The sequence below is a fragment of the Penicillium verrucosum genome (assembly GCF_028828655.1).
Source record: "Penicillium verrucosum strain IBT 35672 chromosome Unknown utg000001l_segment0_segment0, whole genome shotgun sequence".
NCBI lineage: Eukaryota > Fungi > Ascomycota > Eurotiomycetes > Eurotiales > Aspergillaceae > Penicillium > Penicillium verrucosum.
Genome location: NW_026643210.1, coordinates 15,075,467 through 15,102,941, shown reverse-complemented (window position 1 = coordinate 15,102,941; position 27,475 = coordinate 15,075,467). Strand labels below are relative to the sequence as shown.

Here is a 27,475-nt window from a genome sequence, read left to right as displayed (position 1 = left end):
TACTTTTTAATTGAACGAGTAGAGGTGTTTCATGTAAGTAGCAAACATAATACACCCTTAGAACGTTTATCAGATATCCCCAACAAAGAATGAAAGACAGGCTTCTGATGACATTTTCAGCTACTCCTCATTCCTTACGCTGTAGCGTGTGATAACCGAGCTGCTGTCGCGCCTCAGCGATTGTGGCTCCGCCAGCGATCATTTCCCGGATACCAGCTTCGCTTTCCTCAACCTTCCGCGCTACTTCGGACACCTCGCGTGCTCGACCTCGAGGAACAACAACGACACCATTTGCATCGGCAACAATAATATCGCGAGGCTCGACACGAACGTTGCCGATACCAATCGACTCGTTAACACCTCCCACTTGAACCCGATCCTTTCCGGTTCGCATCCAACGCCCAGCAGTAAAGAGCGGGTAGTCGTCGTTGATCGCACGGTTCACATCTCGACATACACCGTCAATAACTGATCCGGCAATACCCTGCAAGCCAGCGTATTGAGTCATGATATCGCCCCAAACGGTACAATCCGTGCGACCACCATTGTCGATAACTACGACATCGCCTACGGCAACATCGTCGATGAAATCACCAACACTTCCTGGCGGGTCGCTGGCGGGTACGTAACGTACAGTGAAGGCTGGCCCGACGGTAATTTTGTTGGAATTTGCCAAAGGCATAATACCAAACACCTGTCCAGAGATTCCAAGTTTGTCAAGTGCGTCAGAGACCGCAGGGGTGTCTAAATCGGCAAACAGCGCTACCAACTCTTGGTCCGTTGGGCTCGTTTTCTTTGGGTTTTCTTTGAAGGCTGGCGCGGATGCCGCGACTGTCGGTAACGATGTACCCTCGCGAATGGCTTCGGATTGGCGAATAGCTTCGAATTGCGTGTCGTGCATAACCTCAGACACTGGTTGACCGGCTCGAACAGCCTGAACCATAAGTGTCTGACGACGATCGATCCGCTCGCCATATTCTAGGACCTCTTCGATGCTCTTAGCGGGGACGAACACTGTCCCGCAGCGATCGGCAATCACATAGTCGTCCTGGTGGACGGTAACGCCTCGCATCTGCAATGGCGTGCCGGAATCAACCTGGACTAGGCGGTTGCGCGCGCTGATCATAGTCACGCCACGGCCGTAAAGGGGATAGCTAACGTCACGGCTGCCGTCGATGTCACGACTCATGCCGTCGATGATGGTTCCACGGATGCCCCTTACTTTCGAGGCATTGGCGATGATATCACCCCAGCATGAGATGCCTTCGGTGCCGCCGGAGATGACGAGAATGCGATCATCCGTAGTTACCGCATCTATGACCGGGGTGAGTAGATGAGCTGTGGGAGCAGCATCAGTCTTCGGGCCCAGTTTAACTGTACTGGCGCGTCCGACAATCTTTGGACAGTCCCAGAGTGGTTGTAAGCCGTATGTGGCTCCTTTGAGACCGAGAAAGTCCAAGGCATCAGACACTGTATTGGTGTCGAGCGCCGAAAGTCGGTCCAAAATTCTGGTCTGGTTCATTGTGCCAACTGGGGTAATTGAGTGAAGAATAGAAATATAGAACAATCGTCGAAGGTAAGTGGCTTATATTAATTTTCAAAGGCGAAGTATTGAGCGTTCACTCATGGATGTCGGCAAGACACTATTTCACCGATTTGGATATCAGCTTCGTCTATAGGCATGTACGTAATATGGACATTGAACACCCAAATCGGTGTAAGGAGAACTTTCCGACATTTGCCCCTCTATTGTTCCGTCAATTTCTCTCGACAAAGCTGGTCGACAGTGATGAAGTCCATCCCGACCTGATGACTCGGCAACTGGTGACTATGCCGTTTCGCACTGAACGTTATAATCATTGCCCAGGTATTAATGTCCAAATATCATTATTTTTAATAGATTATCCTCTCCAGGTTCATACAAGTACCAAGGCACTTTTCGGCTCTAGAGTGTAACCAGTCAACCCCACAGTTAACAGGGACCACCGGCTTCAAAGACCAAACTCAAAAATGGCAAAGCAATATCTTGACTTGCAGATTGCCCCCGCGGACATTGCGTTCGGTCTGATGGCCGACTTCGAAGCAGACCCTCACCCAAACAAGGTATCATTAATCGCCGGAGCATATCGCAACGAGAATGGAAAACCTTGGGTTCTGCCAAGCGTCAAAGAGGTACGTCCAAAATGGCTCTGTGGAGTAAAACAGCCATTAACGATGCAAATAGGCAAAGCAACGCCTTAGCGAAACCACCCACGAATACCTGGGCATAGCAGGCTCCCCAACCTTCACCAAGCTGGCAAAGGACCTCATCCTCGGCCCCATTGCATCCAACCTCCAAGACAGCGCAGTCTCAATGCAAACGGTTTCCGGAACAGGCGCAAACCATCTCGCAGCCACATTCCTGGCCCGTCACCTCCGCCCTAATCGCGTCTTCATCCCCTCCCCAACATGGGTTAATCACAAGTCTATCTGGGAGATGACCGGGGTTCCGGTTGTAGAGTACCCGTACTACTCTCTAGACACAAGGGAAGTAGATATAACCGGGATGCTAGATACCTTGAACCATGCCGAACCCAATGACGTCGTCATCCTGCAAGCCTGCGCGCACAATCCCACCGGCGTGGACTTATCAAGGGCCCAGTGGATAGAGGTCTCTGATCTCGTCCAGCGGAGGAAAGTCTTCACCGTCTTCGACAGTGCATACCAGGGCTTCGCGACGGGCGATGTTGACGGCGATGCGTGGGCGGTTCGTTATTTTGTAGAGAATGTCCTCGCGTCCAAGACGCATCCCGGCCTATGTATTGCTCAGTCGTTCTCGAAGAACTTTGGTTTATACGGCGAACGTGTGGGTGCACTACATCTGGTTGTACCGCGGCATCTTTCGGCAAAGGGTGCGCTATCTGAACTGATGTTGATTTCGAGAGCGGAGTATTCTAATCCACCGCGCTTTGGGGCGAGTATTGTTGAGACTGTCCTTGGGGATCAGGGTCTGAGGGCTCAATGGAAAACAGACTTGGATACAATGAGCTCACGTATCCAGAGGATGAGGGGTTTGCTGAGACACCGGCTGGAGAAGGAGACGCTGGAGGATTGGTCACATGTTGAGAAGCAAATTGGGATGTTCAGCTACACGGGGTTGACGGAGAAGCAGGTGTCTCGACTTCAAAAGGATTTTCATGTCTATCTGCTGCCCTCGGGTCGGATGAGTGTGTGTGGACTGAATGAGGGTAACATCGACTATGTGGTGCATGCTATTAGTGAAGTCGTCAAAACTGGTTGTGTTTAGTTGTTTGAAACCAAGATGACAGCCGCCGTAGCTAGTCTATCCCAAGTCAGAGTGGTATTCAGCAGTGGTCTTTTTTTCCACTTGAAACCACCATTTAAAACAACATTACTACATTAGGACTAACTTACTACTAGCGTTAAAATTCCTAGGCAGAAATTAATACGATCAACCTCCTTAGAGATGGATTCGATCCGTTTAAATATAGAACAAATGACACAAGAGAAGTCAATAATGACTATTGTAGTGGGGGGACCTTCCCCTCCACTACGCATTGACCTTGCCTGCCCCTTCTTTACTAAGCGTTCGTGTATTCATGCTATGTAAGCCTGGAAGGATACAGGTAACTAACTAGATAGTTACAGATTGAATAAACACACCTCTACAACTCTCTGAATTGACTTCTTGGGCACCGTGCCTGGGTTCCTTTGTATACTCAGCCGGGCATGAGACTGAACTACGAGTGCTGAATGGACTGCCTTGAGTGTTCCCCTCTTCACTAACTAGTTAACTAACTAGTTAAGTGGCTCAATGTCTTAGTACGTTTGTCCCAGAAATGGTTGGGATCGTCGGAGCTCGCATACGGGTGACTGAATTGACCACTCAAACATAACTCTCTCATTGGTTTATATTGCCAGGCAGTAATTTCGATCCACTCTCACTTCACAAGCACCATGTTGAATCTATACATGTAGTTCACTAGTATAATCGTGGCACGGCCCACCACCACCTACCCGGTGTTGGTGGGCCCCACAAGATAGCAAATTCCCACAAAATAGCAAATTTCTCAATTTCAATGCACTAAAACACTATTTATAAATAACTCCCACTGCTGTTTATATACCAATTTGGACCATTACTATACCTAGCTACCATTGCAGCTTTACGTTTATCTTCGGCCAAATCCCTCTCTTTTTAAGCCTATTCTTCAACTTCTAAAACCTTAGTATACTTTGCTTACTACCGATCGAGCTTCTTAGAATCCGATTCCTACCTTTTCTTCATCATTCGGTTTGTACTAGTAGGGCTAAGCACGGTACGCCTAGTTCTAAGAATTGATTTCCGGTTTCTTAGGGTAGTAGCGGCAACTTTATACTACTAAGCCTTCTTTAAAGAGGCCTTTACTAGACTAAGCTCTTAGACCAAAAGGGTATTTGTATCTATACTACGCTAGATATAACCCTTAGCCTTTTAAGAAATATACTCTATATAATCTATATCGGTAATAAGCTTAGTATTAAGCCTATTAACCCGCTTAATTATATCTAGGGGTGAATTAGTGACTAAGCTTAGGATCTCGGGGGGGGAGGGGGTATAAAAATAGAGGATTTTACTACCCTCGGCCTCGGTATTAAGATCTCTTTAACGTAAAGGACTAAGAATAGCCTCTAGATCTAGGGGATAAATACCCCTAGATCTAAAGGATGATTTAATAGTTCTTAATGTTAAAGTGTAAAGGATAAAGGTCCTTTCAAAGGTGAAACAGGAACTTAGGCGACACATGTATTCATAGAAGTTTCTGACACGTGTGTGAATCGTACGGGGTTCGTCACCTGATCGGTGTCGAGCCTTGGCACGTATATTTCCTTTTAATCTTGGGTCCCCCGGGACCCCTGGATTCTAGCAAGAATTAGTCTTAGTATATATAGCCCAATATACCCTTATTTCCTTCTCCTAAGCTAACGTATCTTACCCGGTTGATAGGCCTTATACCTAAAAATAGTAAATTCTTATAATTCTAATTCTTCTTCTTTAACTACCTAAGATATAATAGCTCCCCTAACTACCCGTAGTAGCTCGCGTAATAATACCGAGGCGCTAGAGTATCCTACCTAAACCGGTAGCGAATCGGGAATACTTCTACCTACGGAAGAATAGAAGGAAATACTAACTTAGGACCTACCTAAAAAAACTACCGAAATAGCGGTAGAAAGCTCTTATATTGCCGACGAAACCCTTCGAAGCTTAGAAGAAAAGGTTATAGAATATAAAGCTAGAGTAGTATTATAAGAATATATTCTTACGGCCTAAAAAGCGGTTATAGAAAATAAAGAGAAACTTCGGGATTTCGGTTAAATAATAAGAAGGTCTTAAAACTACCGCGATTTATCTATAGAAAGCGAACCTTCCTAAAAAGAAGAGATTAAAAGAGATATTAGCCGATTTAAACTAGATTTCGGTATAAAATAGAGAGAGGATTAGCTAAATAACTTTAAAGCGCTCTTTAAAAGAGCTCCGAAAAAATATATCTTAGGAATCTAAAAAATCCTCGCTATTATAAATTATCTATATACCTCCTATAAAGAAAAATAGATATTTTATAAATAGAAATATCCTAAAGAGGTATCGGATTAGGATATATTTAAAGAATAGACGAAGATACTTCTAAAGAACTCCTATAATATTATTACCGATATCCTCGTTTAGTTTTAGAAGGCTATAATAAAACCCTACTAGGACCCTCGTAATTTTAAAAATTACCTCGAATCGCTAGAGAATTACCTCCTAAACTAGAACGAGGAATAAAGAGCCTAGATCCTATTTATAAAACTATAAAAACCTCTCTAAGATATTATAATTACTACTAATAATAGCGTTTTATCTATAAACTAAGATAAAATATTAAAGCTAGTATCTACGCTTTACTATATCTATTTTATATACTAGAGGCTAAAGAAGGACTCCTTAAATTATTATTATTAGGATAAGAAAAGATAGGGAAACTGTCAGATGGAATATAGGCTATATAGGAATGAATGTTAACCTTAAAGGATTAGATTTTGTAGACTCTAGAGAGAAAGAAAAGAAGAGAAGAAAAACTAGCTACTGTCTAACAATATCCTAAGTTCTATAGATCAGGATCACCTACGGCCCTATATAGCCGTTACGTGACTCTAACACCCCTCTTTAGGACGAAGACTATTACTATATCTCTTTGTCTCTACTAATAAAAACTCTCTATTTTGTTTTCTTATTTTCTACTATTTCCTATATATCGTAAAACTATATCTACCTATAAAAATAGTATATAGATTAATTAAGACCTAATATCTAGATAAACTTTATATATACTTCTTTATTAAGCGCTTTTATAAACCCGTCGGCGACGTTACTCTTCGTCTTAACGCGCTATAAATCGATCTTCTTCTAGAAAATAGCGTCTTTAACGAAAAACTACTTTATATTAAGCTAACGTATACTATTCTTATACGATTTCTTACTTATTAGTAACTAAGTATTAATATTATCTATTAAAATAATAATTAGATTACCCGCCTTAGGAAGATTAAGTATCTTAGTAATCTTTAAAATCTACTAAGTATCCCTAGTAGGTCGATCTAGAGTATACTACTTTATAGTTATCGACGATAGAGTTATAATACTCTATTTCTTTAAGTACTAAATAATAGGTACGCTACCGAAAAACTAAATAGTACCCTCTATCGATTTTAAATTATACTAATTATTATACGAAGTATTAGTATATATAAAGAACGAGGTATCGTCTACCCCTCCTAGTATTATACTAAAGTATATTATATTACTAAGATATCTATAAATAGTACGGATTACCTATAAATTATTAATAGTTAGAGAAGTAGAACGATATTATAACTTTATAATACTAAATTTAATATTAGGCTTAGTTTTAACTACTAGCTAGTTAAGCCTACCGACTAGAGACCGGAATAAAGTATATCCTTTTTAATCTAGAATAGCGTTAGGATTCTTATTACTATTATTCTATTTATAATTTAGAGAAAGCGGAATTAAAATTAGAGAATATATTTATATTTCTACTAAGCGAAGTACTTCTAGATAGTATATCTATTATAATATCCGAATTATTCTTTTATTATAATCCTAGATAACGGTACTACTAAGAAAATAAGATAGTTCTTCTATATCCTTAATCTCGAATTAACCCTTTACCTACTAAAAAATTATCTTAATCTCTCTATTAGTCGGAGCTATACTAATAAAATTATTAATATAAATAAGAAGAAACTACGTTAAACTATTATATATCTTAACGTAGATATATAGATTATTATTAAGAGTATAAAATCTAATCTTAATTAGTCTTTTATTAAGTTCTTTATTCTATAGAGTTACCGAATTACGAAGGCTAAATAATATCTACTATAATTAATAAACCTAATCTTTACTTCCGATATTAGGTTTAAAGTATTTAAAACCTACTAGTTAAACGATATAAACTATCTCTTAATCTTTATAAGAAGTATTAAAATACGTAACTACTATATTAAACTAATACTATTTATAACCTCTTTATATAATAAGTATAAAGATAATCTTTATAAGAATATTCTAAATAACCGGAGTATAAAAGATTAAATCCTCCTTCTTTTACTAGTAGTTATTATAAATTACCTAGCGCGCTTTAAAACTATAAATAAGATTATCTTTTATTATTTTAAGATTAAAAACCTATTAACTCGGTAGAGATACTATTTTTAGCGGCTTATAAATAATATTAAAAGTCCTTTTTATATAAATATCGTTAAATTAATCTTCTATCGCTACTTACTAGCGGTCTAAAAATTAAGAATTTATCGCCTTATTATAAGACTAAGGAATAATAACGTCTTTAATATATAAAGGCTTACTATTATAAATAAAAGGAGTACTCTATTTCGTAATAACTATCGACTTTATAAGTCTCCCCTACCTTAATTACTATTATTATCTAATCCTTTATTAGTATTTTTATTACTCTATAGAATATCTAGCTTTATAATAATTCGCTTTAGTTATTTTATTTATTTCGGTTTTGTTTTCGGAATCGATATAGTCTCGGTAAGTTCTATAAGAAAATCGTATCGTTTAGGCGATCGTCTTATCCGGCTCGATTGTTAGGGAATAAAATATTCTAGCGGAATAGAAGCTATCTTAGTAATAAAACTATCGGTAATTATTTTAATTAAGACCTCCTATAGTAATTCGACCTCGGAAACCGTCTCTACGTATAGTTTAAAAATAGGCTTAGAAATCTAATAAGAACTAGACTAAACTACTACTTATTCTTCCTCTAAAATAATAAGATTATAAACCTCCTATATAGAAATCTCTTATAGAGAAACCTCCTACGGAAAAATCTCTTATAAAGAAATCTCCTATAGAGAAATCTCCTATAGAGTATCTTCTCGGAATGCTCTAGATAAATACTAAGGAGAAGTAGGAATAGCCTATTATATAGGAACTTCTATATTACGAGTAGCTCGCTATATATACTATCCTTAATAAATAAAACTATTATATTTATTATCTTTATAGTTACTATTATCCTCTTTAATTAACTAGTAAATAACTAGAGACTCTAGAATAGCCTCTAAGACCGGAGATACTACTACCTATTTTCTAGGCTACGGTAGGACTAGCGGAAGTAATAGTCTACCGTCTATATAATTAACTATATAACGTCGAATTATCTTATAAATCTACGGTTAAAGAACTAGACGTTAACGTATTAACTAAAGAACTAATTAATAAATTAGCTACTAAATAACCTACCTTTTTAGCGGTAGAAGGTAAGCTAGTTTAACTTACTTCCGGAAATTCGGTTATTAAAGTAGAGATTAATCTTCAATCTCCTATATTCTAGTTAATAGCTTTAATATAAGTAGTATAGTCTATACTCTTCCTAGTATATCTAGACCTACGAAAGCTTACTTCTATTAAATTATAAGTCTTAAAACCTAAATTACTATCTCTAGCTATCTACTAGTAATAGAAACCTATAGAACTAGCTTTAGTCTAATTATAACCTTCGGACCTTTATAAGATTATTTATCTTTCTTAATTATAAAATCTAGAATATATAGACTATCTTTTTTATAAAGTACCCTAGTATTATTATCTAAATTAGGATCCTTAGGTACTAGCTTTCTAGCTAAAATACCCCTCTTTAGATTATTATCCGATTAAGAAGAGTTAAGATTAAGTTTATTAAGAAAAGTAACGTTCTATAAATAAATAATCTTTTTCGAAGTAGGATTCTATATCTTAAAGATATAACTATTCTTATCCTTATAACTAACTAGATATCCTCTAAATATATAAATAGCTAATTTCTCTAATTAAATATATATCTCCTTCGGAATATAAATAAATACGATAATACCCTATATATAAAGATATTTTAAATTAATCTTTATTTTATTAAAACTAAGGCCCTTTTACTAGGAGATAATTAGTATCTTTCTAATCTTCGGATTAACTAAACAATTATAAATATAAATTATAGTATCTACTCGGTAAGGCTAAAGCTATTTAGGAAGCTTAGCGTCTATATTTATTATATATTAAATCTAGTTAATATAATTATTTATACGCTTTATAACGCTATTCGGTTTAGATATATAGATAGGCGTGATTTTAAAAATTATATCTTCTTTCTTTATCTATAACTAGAATTTATAGAATTTAGTTCCTTTATTAATCTACTAGAAAACTAGATAACGTCTATAAAAAATCTTTTATCTCTTATAGAAAGTAATTATATAAAGTATAATCTCCTCTTTAGTTCGAAAGTATAGTCCTTCGATATATCGAGTATAGTTATTAATAATTAATATCTAATAATATTTATTACGAGATCTAGATAGATTTATAGTTTATATATCCGTATAAAACTTTATATCTAGCTTCTCTATATATCGTTATATATCCTAAGAAATCTACTTCTTAGCTTTATTAAGTTAATAAGCTTCGTAATTAAAATTATAAAGTTTAACCTAGTCTCCTTCTTCTAAAAGAATAGTATTAGAAAGAGAAGCTTTAATATATAGCCTTCTTATATAATTAAGTCGACGATAAATTTTATAAGTCGAAATAGATTTATTAATTCGATTAAACTCTTTATCTAAATCTAAGTCTAAATTAGAAGAATTTAGTTTATAAAAGTAAGTTATTTAAATAAAAGATTATTATATCTTCTCTAGAATTACTTCTTAATAAAGTAGGCTATTAATCTAGGGTAAACTATTAAACTATTTTACTAATCTAACTTTCTTTTTATTCTTATAAACTAATTTTAAAATAATTAGATTATAATAGATACCGTAATCCGTTTTAAGAGTATTAGATAAAAATAGACGATTAGTAGTTACTATATTATAGTAGATATTAATAAGAATTATCTTAATCTTACCTTCTAAATTCTTAATTTAAATTAGCGCTTTATTATAACTAATTGCTAATTAGACCTTACTATTAGTATTCGTATAGCTATATAGCTCCTTATTAGGCTTATAAGTTAAGTATTTATAAAAGTCCTTACGATATCTAATAATTATTTTAGAAGTACTACTATTAATTATCTAATTATCCTCTAAAGAACGAGCTATATTAGTATAAGTAATACTAGCCTTACCTTTTCTTTTATATATAATTATATAGTACTAAGTATTATTACGCGGCTTCTATTCCTTTATAAATAGGTTTTTTATTAGATAGAAATATATCTTAATAGGATATCTAGTATATCTATAATAGATATATTCGGAACTATTTATATACTATAGCTATTAATTACGCTACTATTCCGCTTATTTATTAATCGACTTACCCTTAGGCGGTATATTCTTTATACTTTAATACTATTTTTTTTAATTATTTTAATTATCTTTATTATTATTATTTAATTTAGAGTTATATAAACTATCTCTATAATCTTTATTATTATAGCCTCGACCTTTTATTCTACCTCTATATTAATTATTATTATTATTATTCCTTATAATATTAATAGAAGCTTCTAGATCGAATAAAGACGAAGTAGGAATATCGCGTACTTTAATTATTAATATCTTATATATATCGCTAAAAACCTTCTTTATAACGGAATCTAGTATCTTATCTTTTAAAGTCTTATAAGTAAACGTAACTAATTTAAATTTACCTTTTTAGTTATCGAAGTATTATAAATAATACTCCGAATAGGTAAGATTCGACTTTATATATATTAAGCTAGTTATATTAGGTCTAGTAGGTATTAATATAATCCTTAGTAGAACTAAAGTATAATCTCTTTATCTCGTCGAATTTAATTATCTTATATCTTATATTATTAATAATACTAGTACTATAAATAATAGACTCGACTTTATATAGTATATAATCGGTATAAATTAGGAAACTATTTATATATCCTTTAAGAGTTATAATAATCTTCTAATCTAGAAGATCTTTAATCTATCTACTAGAAATCTTCGACTAATATCTCTATAGATTATAATCGGGATCGAATTCGGTAGGATAAGATAGATTATAGTTAGCGACCTAATCGATTCGCGCTATACTTAATCTATTAATAATCTATCGTTTCTATCTTACTAGATTACTACTATTAAAAGCTAATTTAATACCTTTATTAAGCTTAATCTCCTTTACTTCCGGAAGATTAGTCCCCTATATATATATCCGTCTAATAAGATTACGTTATTAATATTACTATCCCTAATTATTAGAAATAGGATTATATTACTAGCGAGAAGTAGGGAGAGAACGTAAGGAACCTTCTCCTCCGTTATTATTATTATCGTAGGAATTAGTTATTTTTAATTATACGTCGAGTATCCGTCTTCGGTCTTAATCGAAAGAAATACGTATACCGGTACCGTCCGTCGCATCGAAGTATTAATTATAGAAAACGAAGCTTCTTAGATAATTAGAATAATAAAAATATTAACTTACGATAAGATTGTCGATAAAAATTAATAATAGGATCGATAGTCGAAAAGTAGAGATACGGAACGGGCCGAAAAACGCGTCCTATAAAAGAAAAAGAAAAACTCTAATTAGTTAAAAATTTCAACGAAAAGATACTCGGAGTCGTACGAGCAAGGGCTTATAACCTATTAGATAGAATATAGGCTATATAGGAATAAATATTAACCTTAAAGGATTAGATTTTGTAGACTCTAGAGAGAAAGAAAAGAAGAGAAGAAAAACTAGCTACTATCTAACAATATCCTGAGTTCTATGGATCAGGATCACCTACGGCCCCATATGGCCGTCACGTGACTCTAACAGAAACTATACTAATTCGATATTAAATTACTCCTACGTCGAAACCTCGACCCCTAGGGTAGAGGATAACCTCGAGGTAAAGAATAACCTAGGGATTTTAGAACCTAAGGCCGGGGCTAAGGATATAGATTAAATAATCGAGATAATTTACGAAGCTCTATAAATAATACGTAATTTAAAAAGAGAAACGGTACCGAAAAGATACCGGAAAGCGCCTATTTTATTTATAGAGATAAAAACTACTAAGCTTAGGATTACCTCTAGAAAGTCTTAGTTTAATCTATTATCTAAGTATTAAAAATTCGGGACTCTAGATAATCGGGAAAAGTCGAAGAGCTAGAGTAGATCCTGATATACTAGCTTAATACCTATTTATTAGGACTATAGTACGCCTTTACGTACCGATTACTATATATAACGGTATCGAAACGTACGCGGATCTAGATACTAGCGTAGAATATAATATAGTTAGTAGAGAGTTCGCTAAAGAAAACAAATTATATGCTACGCCCTTTATATCTCTATTATTAAAGGGCGTGGCCCTAGAACGACTCTATACCTATAGTATATATTAGGTACCTTTCGTAATTAGAGACTCTAGAGGGACTAAAAAGATAGTAAATCGACCTTATATTAGGATTAAGAGAGACCCTAGACTAGAAGGTGTGACGGTACTAATTATAACTGACTAGTTAGTTAGAAGAAGATGCGTGTTAACTCGGAATCTTATTGATAAAGAGGAAAAGGATAGGCCTAGTAACTAGCTAGCTATATATATATCCTTTCCTCTGTTTATAGACGGAAGTCTATATCGTAATTAAGCCTAATTAAGTAATCCCTTGATTGACCTATTTATTATCTTCCGTCCCGCGTTTGCCTTTTACTCTATTAATAGTCAAACGGCGGGCGCGGTAATCCCGACGGGTATAACCTAAACGGCCCTTCCCCTATCTCCTATTCCTCCTCTATTTATAAGCCCCGCGGTAGTTTATAGTCGTCTTCCTCCCGATACTTAATTAGTCGGTTTAGGAAGAACTATAAAGACTCTACTAATAGTAGTAGGTTATCTAGTAAACTTAGTAGTAAGTTAATTATAACCGAACGGTCCCTATAAAACTCTTAACCGGGTAGTTAGTATATAGGATCTTCTAGATCGAACCTAAATACTCTTAGCGCTATATACTAGAGCTAGTTATTAATTAGCGATAAGGGGTTTATAAAGAACGCTCCTAGGCGTTAAAGGCTCTAGATTATCTTATATTTCCTAGGCTAAATTCGGTAGCTACCCTTAGTTATATCTATATAAGTAATATTATATATCTCTTTTTCCGGTAGTATTAGGCTATTATCGTTAAGATAGGGAATCTAGAACTTATTTTAGTCTATATACTCCTCCTATTTTAGTAAGTTAAAAGATAAACCCGCCCGATTCTAGTAGATATAGTAGAACTTTACTAATTTTTATAGGGTATATATAAAATTAGAGGCTAGGTATTATACCGGATTATTATTATATCTAGTCTATTTAACGCGATATTATAATTTCTAGTTTTAGGTCTTACTAGCTAGGACTCGCTTAACTTCGTACTTTTTATAGTCTTCGACGACTATAGTCTTTAGAGGGTCTTAAATTTATCCGGTTAAAGGTTCTATAGTACTAGTTTTATATAGTTTCTTAGCGTAAAAGATAGGGTAAATTTTAATAGTTTTAGGGAGATCGATCTTAAAGAAATAGCCGGATTTCTTAAGGATCTTATATAATCTAGCCGTCTAATTATCTAATTTCTAATTTAGTTTTTATATTACTTAGTCTTTAGTTATAATAAAAACTATATCGCTTATATCGAAATCTAATTCCTATCTATACTTATCGGTCTTATATTTTTATATATCTTATACCGATTTTAAATTAGCCTTAGTCTAGACCTAAATATCTTTTATTAGTTTAACGAATTTCTAAATATTCTATTTTAGGCTAGTTTTCGGGAGCGGGCTAGCTATTTACTAGTCCTACGATATATAGGATTAATACCCGCGTTTTATAATAAATAGCGATATCCTTATTAAATCCTATAGAAGTATTACTACTATAAAGTCTACTATCGGTAGAATTTCCGACTAATTATTTTAATAGTATTTTATAAATAGTCTTAGTTATTATATTATATATTAGTTTATAATCTCTATTTAATTATCCGTTTATAGATAGTAGGTAGTCGATAGTTTCCTTTTTTACGCCTAAGATCCGATAGAACTCTTTCTAGAATTCTAATATAAATTATAGTCTTTAATCTAAGATTATAAAGTCCGGTATACTATAGTATTAGTATATATATTTAATAAATAACCTTACTATCTCTTAGCTTATAACTATTTTATAGTACGGAATTAAGATTAGCTATTTTATTAATCGGTCTATAATAATATATATTATATTATATCTATATTTATTCTTTAAGAACGATCTAAAGTCTATTATAATATACTACTAAAACCGGTCCGGTATTAGTAGCGGTTATAGTAACTCTAGCTTCTTATCGTACTAAGGTTTTATTTATTTATAGATTAAATAGTTTTCTATATACTTATCTACGTCTTTCTATAATCCTAGCTAGAAGTATTATTATCTAGCTAGATTAGCCGTTTTCTTCTTCCTAGAATACGTTATTAACGCTTAGCGGTATATCTTATCTAATAAACGCGCGCGTAAGTTATTATCTTTTAGTACTATTAATCGGCTATTATAAGTTAGTAATCCTATTAGCGTAATTTTATATAGCGACTCCGCGTTTATCGCCTCTTCCTAATATCGCGTAAGATCGGGATACTCCGCGTTTATTATTCTAACCTATTCTATAATATCTATCTTAGGTATTAGGATATTTATTAGTATAAAGATAACTACTATTAGATCCTTAGATTCGCTTATAGTTTCTACTCTTTTATTTAGTCGGTTTAGGAATAGTAGTGTTTATATTTAGTAATCTATCGAGCTTTCTAGTTTATTCTTTCGGGATAATATATCCGTTATAGCGTTCTTTACTACTAACCGGTATTCGATAATAAATCTAAATCGTACTAGCGTTTAAACCTACTAGGCTTACTAATTATTTAGCGTTCTTTTTATTATAAAATATATTAAGAACCGATAGTTAGTATATATCTTAAATAGCTCGTCTTTTTATAGCCCTTCTAGCTTAGGTCTCTATTCCGCTAGTATCTTTATAATCGCGAGTATCTCCCTATCGTAGATATCGTAGTTTTATTTTATTAGCGAAAGCGTTTTTAAGAAAAAATAATATTAGGTACTACTACTTATTTATATCTTTTTAGATAAATATACCTCCTACCGCTTTATTTAAAATATCGGTTTCGACTTAAGTCTCCGCTATTAGATTATAGTAGTATAATATTAATATTTTTATTAGGAGCTTTTTTAGCCTTTCGAAAGCCTTCTAGTAGTCGGTTATTTATTTAAACTAATAATCCTTTCTTATTAGCTAATATAGCGGTTTTATAATTTTATTATAGTTCTAAATAAATATTTAATAGAAGTTATAGAATCTAAGAAAGGATTAAACTTCTTTAATTATCTCTAGGACCTATTATTTAGCGACGATATTAATCTTTGCGGGGTCTATCTAAATACCCTCGGTACTAATAATAAAGCCGAGGAATCTAGTTTTTATTATACTAAACTTATACTTCGATATTACTATTTATAGTCTAGCCTTCTATAAGTACTTTAGAACCTTTCGAACCTACTCTTTATATTAAATAGGGTCCTTACTATAGATAAGGATATTATCTATAAAAATTATAATAAAGTTATCTAGATACTCGATTAAAGTATTATTTATATATCTTTAGAAAGCCGCCGACGCGTTTATTAAGCCGAAGGGTATAATCTTAAACTTATAAGATCTTAACCTTAATCTAAAAGTCGTAAATTCCTCCGATACTAGGTCTATCCTAATTCGGTAAAAACCCTAACGTATATCTAGCTTTATAAAGACCTTTACCTTTCTTAATCTTAAGTATCTTAGGAATTAATAGGAGGGGATATTAGTCTTTTTTTATTATTATATTAAGCTTTCGATAATCTATATAGAATTATAATCTACTATTTAGTTTCCTTACTATAATAATCGGTAAGATAAAGAGAGCGCTACTAAGGATAATAAATTCCTTATATAGATTTTCGATAATATATTATCTTACTATTTTAAGTTTTTTTATAGATATTTTATAGAGCGGGTTATAACCGAGCTTATTCTCTCTTTTAATTATAATCTTATAGTCGATCCTATCTTATAAGGATAGTAGTATATCCGAGTTTTTCTTAGAGAATATATCGAGGTAGTTATAGTAAGTCTTTAAGATTTACTATTTTAGCTCCTCTTTTTTTAACTTATAGACTAAGATTTTATCGATCTTATATATATTTATAATAAAGATATTAGCCGCCTTTCTTTTTATATATCTACCGAATCTTATTACGCCGATTATTATAATATCTATTAAAAGAAGTATCTTTTTTAGACTTCTACTCCGATCTCTTTAGGGCTTTAGAGATTATTCGCGGTTAGTTAATACGCGTTTTATTTTAACTAGGTTATCTTACCGGTCCTCTCTTTAAGTCTTTAGTAACGAGTACCGCGTTTCCTCTATTCGGGCGTTCCGCTCTTATTATTTTATATCGGCTTAGTATACTAGATCTAAGATTAGTTATTTTAAGATTTCCTATAAGATAATTATACTCTACTTCCTTACTACCTCCTCGACTATAGTAGCTTCTCCTAGCTATTATAGGTTATATCTCCGATAGTTTAGTAATATATTATAATATATTAACTAGCGCTAGTCTAGAATAATATTTATAGCTCTAAGATTAGTAATTAAGTAGGATAGCTATAGTTATTATTAGCCGTCGATAACTAATATTAATTTAATAAAATATATAATTATTAGTCTATCCTAATTATCGAATCCTCTAATTAGATAGGGCGTTTCTAACCTCTCTATAGGCGCCCTAAATCTTTATAATAGAAGAATCGCTAGATCTATATCGATAATAATAAAGTAATCCGCCTCTATATCTACTAACGCTATAATAGTAGTAACGTAAGCGTTATATAAGAGCTATATCTAAAAAATTATACTTTAGTTCGGTTAGAATATCTTCTTTATAAGATTAAACGCTTAGATACCGACTATTTTATCTAGGAAAGAGACTTCTCTTAGGGGTACTAGTTTTTTAGCTCTACTAAGTCGTCGAGCTCCTCTACCCGGCTTATTAAGATTAGGGCTAGTTACTCGATTATAGCTACTATCTTTATCTTTCGTTACTAATAGTCTTTTATAAAATATCTATTTTTTCTATATTTATAATACTTTACTACGCTAATCTTAGTTTTTACTCTTAGGATCTCGCTATCTTTAGCCCTTAGTAGGTTAATAGAGATAGCTATTATAGTAGTATAGCTCTTTAAGCCTTCTCTACTACTATCTTAGTTTTATATAGACTTCTTCTTTTCCTAATTAACGATTATATCTAATCAGTTAAAGATCTATAAATAGATCTAGATAAACTCGTTAAACGAGGACGTCTTATTTATATCTACGATAACTAGCCTCTATAAGTCTATAGTAAGTTTATAGTAGAGGTCCTTCTTTTAGCTATCGAGGTCTACTTATACTTTGTCTACTAGATAGCGGAATTTAGATAAGAACTATCCGAATTTATCCCCTTTTCTTATAACTAGTAAATAGTAGCTTTTTTTAGTATTAACTAATCGATTCGGGTTTCTATAGACGCTATTTAAATACTTAAGAATTTCCGCTATATTATAGTATTAGTAGGTCGCGCCGATCTATTATCTCGGTAGAATATACTTTATTACCTCTTTACTATAGCGGCTAATAATATAAGTAACCCTTAGAGAGTTCGTAAGGTAATAATCCGCGTTCGCTTAGAGTTTATTTCGAATTAATATTTCTTATTCTTCGAAGAGGGGCTACTTACTATTCGTATAAGAATAGTATACGTTAGCTTAATATAAAGTGGTTTTTTATTAAGGACGCTATTTTTTAGAAGAAGATCGATCTACGGCGCGTCGAGACGAAGAGTAACGTCGCTAACGGGTTTATAAAAGCGCTTAATAAAGAAATTAATTATATAATCCGTCTTTAAATATAATACTAAGATCCTTACTTCTATAGGGTCGAATATATCTATAAAGTCTATATATTCCTCTAGTAAGGCTTCTTTCTATATTACTCCTAGTCTTATAGACCCTACTAGGCCTACCTATAGGTATATTAGGATATATTTTATATTTTATAATAGGTCCTATATATAGTCCTCTACCGTAATTCTTTTAAAATTATCTTCGTTTTATATACTACGATATTACTATAAAGCTTCTTTCTAATCTATCTATAGGTTTTTATAGGTTAACTAGTCGAATCCTAAAATTAGATTATATCCTTATATATCTACTATTTTTACTATAAGGTTATAACTTCTTTTTACGCCTATACTATTAGTTAGGTTGAACTTTACTTCTCGTATCTTATAGGACCTAATCTCCTATCTATCGACGGCTTTAACTATTCGCGGTAGGAGTTATAAGTCTTCTAAGTTTTATTTTACCTATTTCTAACTAATAAAAGACTATTTTATATTATAATCTATAAGGGTATATATAGGGATTTTCTTTATCTTAATATAGATTATAGCCTTACTTATAAAGGCTTTTAGAGGTTACGGATTTAAAATAGTAACTCCTAATATAGCTACCGCTTAAAATATTAGGTTCTTTATTTTTTTATATTATCTTTTCTACCGTCTTTTATATTATTACCCGGTTTTCTATAGAGGAAGTAGTATTTACTTTTTTTATAGCTATACTTCTAGTAATATTTATATATAGATAAGGGCTTCTTATCCTTTTTACGCTTCTTTTCCGGCTCTTTATACGTAGGTTACGAGGTTTCCTCTATATCCTACGTCTTTATAAAGGGTCGTTTATCTTTCTTATTTTATTTCTCTAAGATAGGTTAACTCGGTTTCGAAGTCTTCTTTTATAAATTTAGGTCTAATTCGATAGTTTATAGGCGATCTAAGAGGTCGGTATACGAATAGTTTAGATCTATCTCGACCTATCTATAATCTTCTACTTTAATATTATTAATTATATTTATACTTAGACGTATTTTACGTATATTCTCCGGTAGTAGTATATATAGGTTTTTCGCTATTTAGTCGATATATAGCGAGTATATTATAATTAATTAGCCTAGCTTTTATTAGTAATATATCTATTATTCCTCTACTTCTTAATAGATAACCTAAGGGTTATCTACTATATATTATAAGAATTAAATAAACTCTATATAGGTTTTTAGTACTTTAGATTTAGTAATATAGGATTCCTATATTATTATTATATCGCTATTAAAGACCTCGACCTTCTTATCTATTTTTATAATATTATCTTTAAAGTAATATAAGTATTAGCCGAAGTAGTTATTTAGGCGCGTCTATTATATCTTATACTTTTAGAGTATTTTTCTAGAGTATTTTATAATACTTATTAGATATAGAGGATATCTTATACTTAATATATAGTATACTAGGGGACTCCGAAGCTTATTTTATTATCTTCTTTCTTATTATTATCGAGATCTATATCTACTAACGATATTATTCTTATTAGAGGAATACTTAGCTTAGCTTTTATATTTAGTTCCGCTATACGTTTCTCTATCTACGCTTATATCTCTAGATACTTTTTAAGTTCTTTAAGCTATTATACGTAGGCCTTTATTATCTTTAAATCCTTAGTTTATTTGTTATCTTCGATAGTTATAATAGAGATTAGTTCTTCTATAATAGATTCGGTCGGGTTTATAGAACCTACCTATACCTTTTTATATTTATCTTTAGGAAGGCCGAGGTCTATTTCGAAGTTATCTTCTATAGCTACCTCCGGCGTCTCCTTACTTTACTCTATAGTTACGCGGGTTCAGCGTATAGGCACTATATTTTACTAGTAGCGGTCCGATTAAAAATAAGATAGTTTAGAATATAAAGACCTACTATAAAGGGTCTTATAAAGGGTATGATTAGAATGCTAAGGGTATATATAATACGAATTACTACTACGAAGCAATTATAACTAGTACTACGTATATATTTAAACTAAACTATAAACCTTTATCTATAGTTCCAAATCTACTAGTTATGCAATATACGTAGCCTAAGCGAGATCATATGTATTAGACCTATATATCTCGTAGGCCATTGATATGTCTACGTAGGTCCCCGAAGACCTCCGAGGGTCTACCTTGAAGGTGCCATCTCGGGTCCAGGCGGGTTCTGCACCTTACTTTGTATGGTGCAGGACGTGACAACGCCTTAGATTACCTTAGATACCGAGGACGTCTATATATACTAAAGAAGGAGGGTATCTATTAAAAATTGATAATAATATATTATAACAACCCTATTATAGGCTATTTTAGGAGAGTAAGGACCGAGGAACTTTTTAGAAGAGATTTCTATTAGATTAACCTATAAAAAGACGTAAAAAAATACGTAAAATCTTACGCGGTATATTAAACCGCCTAAACGTTAAGATATCGCCCTTTCGGTAAGCTCGAATTACTACCGATTCCCTCCTAGCCTTTTACCGAATTATTAATAGATTTTATTATAGGCTTACTTTAATCGATCTAGAAAGGAAGGATAATTAATACAATTTTAGTAGTTATAGACCGTTTTTTAAAATAGTACTTTTTCTTCCTAGTTTCGACTATAATAGACGCTTCGGAATTAGCTAAGCTATTCTATTAAAGTATTAAACTACGATTCGGACTACTAAATAGTATTATATCCGACTAGGGATTAGTTTTTATAAGTAGGTTTTAGTTAAAATTATACTATATATCCTAGATAAAACTAAGGTATTTAATAGCGTTCTATCCCTAGATTAACGGTTAAATAGAGAGGATAAACTAAATACTTAAATACTATCTTCGGTACTTTATTAACGAGTAATAGAAGATATAATTTATACTTCTATATACTATAGAATTCGCTTATAATAATACCGTTAATATAATAACTAGAATATCGCCTTTCTAAGTCTTATTAGGGTTTAATCTAAACTTCTAAATACGCGCTAAGGACGGTAGTATTAAAAGAGAGGTATCGGTAGCTCTAGTAAGAATTTAAAAGCTTATAGAGCTTTATAAAAAGCTATAAAAAGTATAGAGAATAGTAACTAAAATATAGATATTTTATTATAATAAGTATTATAAAGAAATAATATTTAAGAAAAATAACCTAGTAGCCCTATTAATAAAAAATCTATAATTAAAAGAAGGTACTATAAAGAAACTATTATCTTAATAGATCGGATCTTTTAGAATCCTTAAATATATCGGAAAATAGGCGTATCGCCTTCTACTCCCTAGCTAATATATAGCGATCTATAATATTTTCTCTATCTTTTTATTTTAGCTATAGTACTAATAAGAGGGCGAATTAGAATAATTATTATTATTAGAACTAGCGGATAATAATAAATAAGAGGTCGAAGAGATTAAGGATTACTATTAATTTAAAAATAAATTATACTATTTAGTAAAATAGTATAGCTAGCTATTAAAATATAATTAATAGATACCTAAAAACGTAATAGTAAATATACTAAAAATTATATTAAAATATTAAAAAACTCTAAGAAAGAAGAAAATCTAAAAATAGCTATAGCCGCCGAATTAAAATCGGAATTAATCCGTTATACTTATAGGTCTAAAGGGAATATAGCTAGATACGCCTCTAGGAATTATCTTATAGTATTAGATATCTAGGAATTATCCTAAGTAGCCTAGACTAATTCTTATATATTATCCCGGAAGGCGATTATCCTAGTATATTAGCTATACGCCGACTCCTTAGCTATATATAGACGAGGGTAGTAACTAACCTTATTCGTAAGTTTCTTATATTTAGTAGTAGTAATAGGAACGGGTAATAAAAGAATTATTAATAAATTATAGTTAGATACCTACTAAGAATAAGCGTCTCTAGTAGCCTAGTAATAAGTTAGAATAAAATCCTAAAGATATAAAGGAAAATACTTTACCTAAGATATATAAATACTAGGAAGAGAGTAGATATAATAGTAAGACTTTATAAAACTATTAAAGCTTATAATAAGATATTAAACGTACGTTATAACGCTAATAACTAGCTTATAGGGTAGCTATAATATAATTATAGTATCCTAATTATTAATATTAGACTTAGCGTCTTCGCTAAAGCTATTATTAGAGTTTATCTAAAAGTCCTAAATCTATAATAAGTATACCGAAAGTTTATAGTAGTTCCCCTCGATATCTTTAGAGATCTAAATAAAATTAGTATAATTTAGTACCGAATCCTTACTAAAGTAGTTTAGAATACTTACTATCTTATAAGGCTTATATAACCTATTATAGTATTAATAATTCTTCCTATTATATATCTTAGCGAAGTAGCGGATAATAAAGAATTAAAGAGATACTAAATTAGTATCTATCTACTCGTATATAGAAACGTATAGGTATATTATATACTAAGTATACTAGCGTAAAATTAGAGAGCGTAGTTTATATAGTAAATAATAGATAGGAGATATAATTATAATTAATCTATAAAATAATAATAAAGAAGTAAAAGAATATAAATCTAAAAAAGTAAGAAGATAGAGAGTTATAAGAAGAAAATAAATTAAGGGTTATTAACGCGATAGGGTCTAGATCGGATTCTATATAAAATAGGAAACTATAGATTAAATCTAAAAATATAAGTTATATCTTCTATTTTTATTTACTACCTATTAAAAACTAAAATCTAAAATAATATTAATACGTAATCTCCCCGCCTATAATTTAAAAAGCGGAATAGGAAAAGAATCTACTAGATCCTTTACTAAGTCTTTTAGAATAACGCTTAGTATTATAAGATCGAAGTATCCGATATATATATTTTAGATTACTACTAAAAGATTATACTTATTTTAAGTCTAAATAATAAAACTATTATCTTCTATTTAAAGATATTATTTTATTTCGGTATAGAACCGTTTCTACTACTCTTCTATCGAAGAAATAAAAAGACGCGGGATAGGATTTAAATATATCGTATAGCGACTAACGAGATAGCTATAATACTAAAATAGGTCGTTAGCGAATTACTACTAAAGCGTATAATTTCTAAGAATCTATCTTAGCCTCTATAAAATCCTTCTAGTCTTTATCCGAAAACCTATAATCGGATTTATATACTTTATAGGTAGTATCGAAGTCTTTAGCTAAATTAATAACCTCCTTACTTATCTCTTAGAGATATATTATATCTTATATATAATATCTATTTATAGGTAACTAATATTAGGCTACCTACTCTAGAATCGCGATTAATTTAACGCGATCTCCCTATATTCTTTCTAATAGGGGTTTATATACTAATTTCTATTAATTATATTACTAGTATTTTTTAAAGTTAGCCTTATATAAGAAATACTAAATAGAAAACGGAACTACGCTTATTTTAGAGGTAAAATAAATAATTATCGAGTAAAGATAACTTATATACTATATATTTTTTAGATAGATTCGATTTCTACGAATAGCGGGTATAGTAAAATTAATACTAAATATCGAGGATAGTTAGGAAATTAGGATTCTCTACTATAAATATACCTATAGCTATATAGTCCTAATACTATAAAGATATAAGAAAAATTAGATAAAGATTCGGAACTATTCTAATTATAGCTCCTTTATTATAGAGTATTACCGATATCTCCCTAATACTTTATAGCTACTATCTATTTCGGATATAGATATCCTTGTAGGAGAAGGGGAATAATTGTAAAGGATAAAGGTCCTTTTAAAGGTAAAATAGGAACTTAGGCGATATATATATTTATAGAAGTTTCTAATACGTATATAAATCGTGCGGGGTTCGTCACCTAATCGGTGTCGAGCCTTAGCACGCACATTTCCTTTTAATCTTAGGTCCCCCCGGGACCCCTGGATTCTGGCAAGAATTAGTCTTGGCACACACAGCCCAATACACCCTTGTTTCCTTCTCCCAAGCCAACGTATCTTACCCGGTTGACAGGCCTTACACCTGAAAACAGTAAATTCTTACATAAAGCTTACTTCTAGGCGTCTTTAATAATCCGGAAAAAATCCTGTTTTTTAGACGTACTTCTACCCTATATAACAACCTTACTATTAGCCTTATAGTAGTAGTGTTTTAGGTATTAAAATACCTAGCTATCTAGCGGTTAGTATAGATAGGTTATATAGGGTAAAAAGAAGAAAGGAATAATAAATTTTTACTTATAAAAATCATAGAATTTAATAGTAGTATAGGAACTATAATTATCTATTATTAAAAGCCTTAGTCTACCTTTCTAAACTAGCCTAATTATAGCTAGATAAAAAGAATAGAGCTATTTAAAGGTAGTTTTATTATCGATATAGCTATTTAGGGTTAGTTTAACCCGGAAATTAGGCGTAGAGATATCGGTATACTACTCCTCTATATAGATAGAACCTTTAGGTAAAAACTAAGGTATTATTACCTAACTAAAGGCGGATATATATTTAACACCGGTAATTGATTTATTATAACTACCGGTAGGGTTATTACCCCTACTAATAGGAGCAATAACCTTCTATCGTTTCCCCTAGTTAATTTAGTAGCCGGTTTTATTCTAATTAAAGATCTCGTTTAGAAGGAATTAGTATTAGTTTATTACCCCCGGAGGCTATTAAACTATAGGTATAATTCTCTAAAATCCTCGCTATTAACCCTCGATTTTTTAGTAGGTTTAGGGTTGATATAGATTATATTTAGGGGTAGTGAATCGATAAAGCGGTAGACCTAATTATAGCCAACTACCCGGTCTTTTAGTAGGCTATTTGCAGCCCGCTTAATAAGCTTAGGGGTAGGGTTAGTATAGGCTTTATATAGAGAATTGATCTAGGAATATATTGCTCGGGTTTAAAGAGGGTTTAATACTTTTCTCTAGCTTCTAGTAGTAGAACTAGGCTTGCGCCTATGGATTCTACCGCGTAGCCGACCGTAGGGAATTTCAAATTCCCGCGCTAATTTAGATAAATTGGGTTTATCTATCTGATCATAGGCAGCTACGGCCTATAGAGTTCGGATTTCAACGTTTTCCTTTTCATCCGACATGGTAGTAGGGGTAAAAAATAGGTAAGAAGTTGAAAAAAAGTGAAAATTTGCTATTTTGTGGGAATTTGCTATCTTGTGGGGCCCACCAACACCGGGTAGGTGGTGGTGGGCCGTGCCACGATTACTACCTTTGACTGAATTATTATTAGTTCAACTTCTGCTTTATTTTAGACGGGCATTAATTAAAATACTAGGAGGAGATAAAATCAATTGGTATATTTATTATAAAATTGACGCTTTGTATTCATAGCGGTGGGAAATATTAATGCCTTGATCCCTAGCTTTAGCCTAGCGATTAAAATACCTTAATTACTTAGAAGGATTGACACCTCCCTTAACCAATAATCAATGTGGCCTAGTTTTGCTAGTTAGTTAGCCTTTACAACTCTTAAAAATAAAGCCTTTCATTAGCATACAAATGTAGATATCTCGATATTTTATAGCGGGTTATAAGTGTTAAAATAAAGCTTTTCATCAGCATACAATTACAGATATCTCGATATTTTATAGCGGGTTGCAAGTATCTAAAAACGAAACTTTTCATTAGTATACAACATACAAATGCTTCAAGAAGGCGGTAATGAAATTGGCGGTGAGGTAATAACCAATGAGAGATTATGTTTGGGTGGTCACTTGGCCACCCCTCGCATTCCTCTCCTTTTGACTTTTTGACATAATTTTTAGAAACGGTAGCAGGAACTCACATCACACAACATGATGAATTCACAATACGGACAAGGGACTTTACGATATTTTTTCTTCCATGGAAATCATGGAGGCATACCCATTCCACTTCACATGTCTGTTGACGCCAAAATCCTAGTGTTTAGTGGGGAAGGTCAAATGTAGGCTATGTTTGCCAAACTCCCCTATCGTTGGAAGGATGTTCTAATAAATAAGCTTATTGGGTGACACTTTTGAAGATAATCCATCCCGATATCACTTCAACAATGGAATATACGATATCACGGATGGCCAAAAGGAGAGGCCTCTTCCAGCAAAGCCATTGGTTGAAAGGCTGATGAAAAATGTCTCGGTGCCTTCCCTTGTTTTGGCTGAAGTCCCTAGGTAGGTGTTACTATACACTCTGCATCACGTTTACTGATACTAATGAGTAGCCATCAAATGGGGATCGGACTTCGAACACTAGATCCGTTTGTTTATGTGTAAGACTTTATCCTCGAATACGGTTGATAGACCTGACAGTCTGTCTTACAGCGCAGTTCTGGTTCTTGGAAGAGACGACCTCCACCCCTGCACTCCTGATGACAGAGAATACTTAGCCGTTATGATGCAAGCTTTTGTCCCTCGGATTATATCCTCGATGGCTCCGGCAGCTAGCAAGTACCTTCCAGGCGATGCTCATAACTTGTGTATCGAGTTGGCCAATAGCATGGAACTCATTGAAGACGACTTCAATTTCCAGACTTTCATCGCAATGTACCGAGGACGTTACGTCCAAAAGCCATTGCCGCAAAGAGCTGTGGTTGAGCTATGCTTGCTTCATGTTTTGAAAATGCCCTTCGAGCTGAATTCTGCCATCCAGAACTCGCTTATACGTTACTGATATATCACTGCCATACTTGTCAATTGCCATATATATGGAGTGGGTGCGGGGTGGCACCCACTCGCTGTCCCTCCGGCTAGAAATCTCGCGTTCGTTGTACTTAATATATTGGACCGTTTCACGAGCAATAGTGAAAAATAAACTGTGGTTCTCGAATCTCTAATTTAATTGGACCTGCGCGAGGCGAATGGCACGGGCCCAGATCTTCTGACAAATAGAACACCAAATAATAATTACTGTTCGCTACCTACCTAGTTAGGTAGCTCTCTAGCCCCCTTTCCCTTCTACAAAACATCAATTTCTT

At 32.8% G+C, this 27,475-nt stretch overlaps 3 protein-coding genes across 3 annotated transcripts; 2 read left to right on the top strand and 1 right to left on the bottom strand.

The window, feature by feature from the left end:
* Positions 1-127: 127 nt before the first annotated feature.
* On the bottom strand, positions 128-1,522 carry N7516_005565 (RraA family protein; the record flags this gene model as incomplete). Its single annotated transcript, XM_057218285.1, has 1 exon — positions 128-1,522. The coding sequence occupies one exon, from the start codon at positions 1,520-1,522 to the stop codon at positions 128-130; it is 1,395 nt and encodes a 464-aa protein (XP_057080168.1).
* A 488-nt stretch (positions 1,523-2,010) lies between these two features.
* N7516_005564 (uncharacterized protein) lies at positions 2,011-3,286 on the top strand (the record flags this gene model as incomplete). The annotated part of the gene is made up of 2 exons (XM_057218284.1): positions 2,011-2,172; positions 2,225-3,286. The coding sequence occupies 2 exons, from the start codon at positions 2,011-2,013 to the stop codon at positions 3,284-3,286; spliced, it is 1,224 nt and encodes a 407-aa protein (XP_057080167.1).
* A 23,606-nt stretch (positions 3,287-26,892) lies between these two features.
* N7516_005563 (uncharacterized protein) lies at positions 26,893-27,171 on the top strand (the record flags this gene model as incomplete). The annotated part of the gene is made up of 1 exon (XM_057218283.1): positions 26,893-27,171. One exon carries the CDS (start codon positions 26,893-26,895, stop codon positions 27,169-27,171), a length of 279 nt encoding a protein of 92 aa, XP_057080166.1.
* Positions 27,172-27,475: the final 304 nt, after the last annotated feature.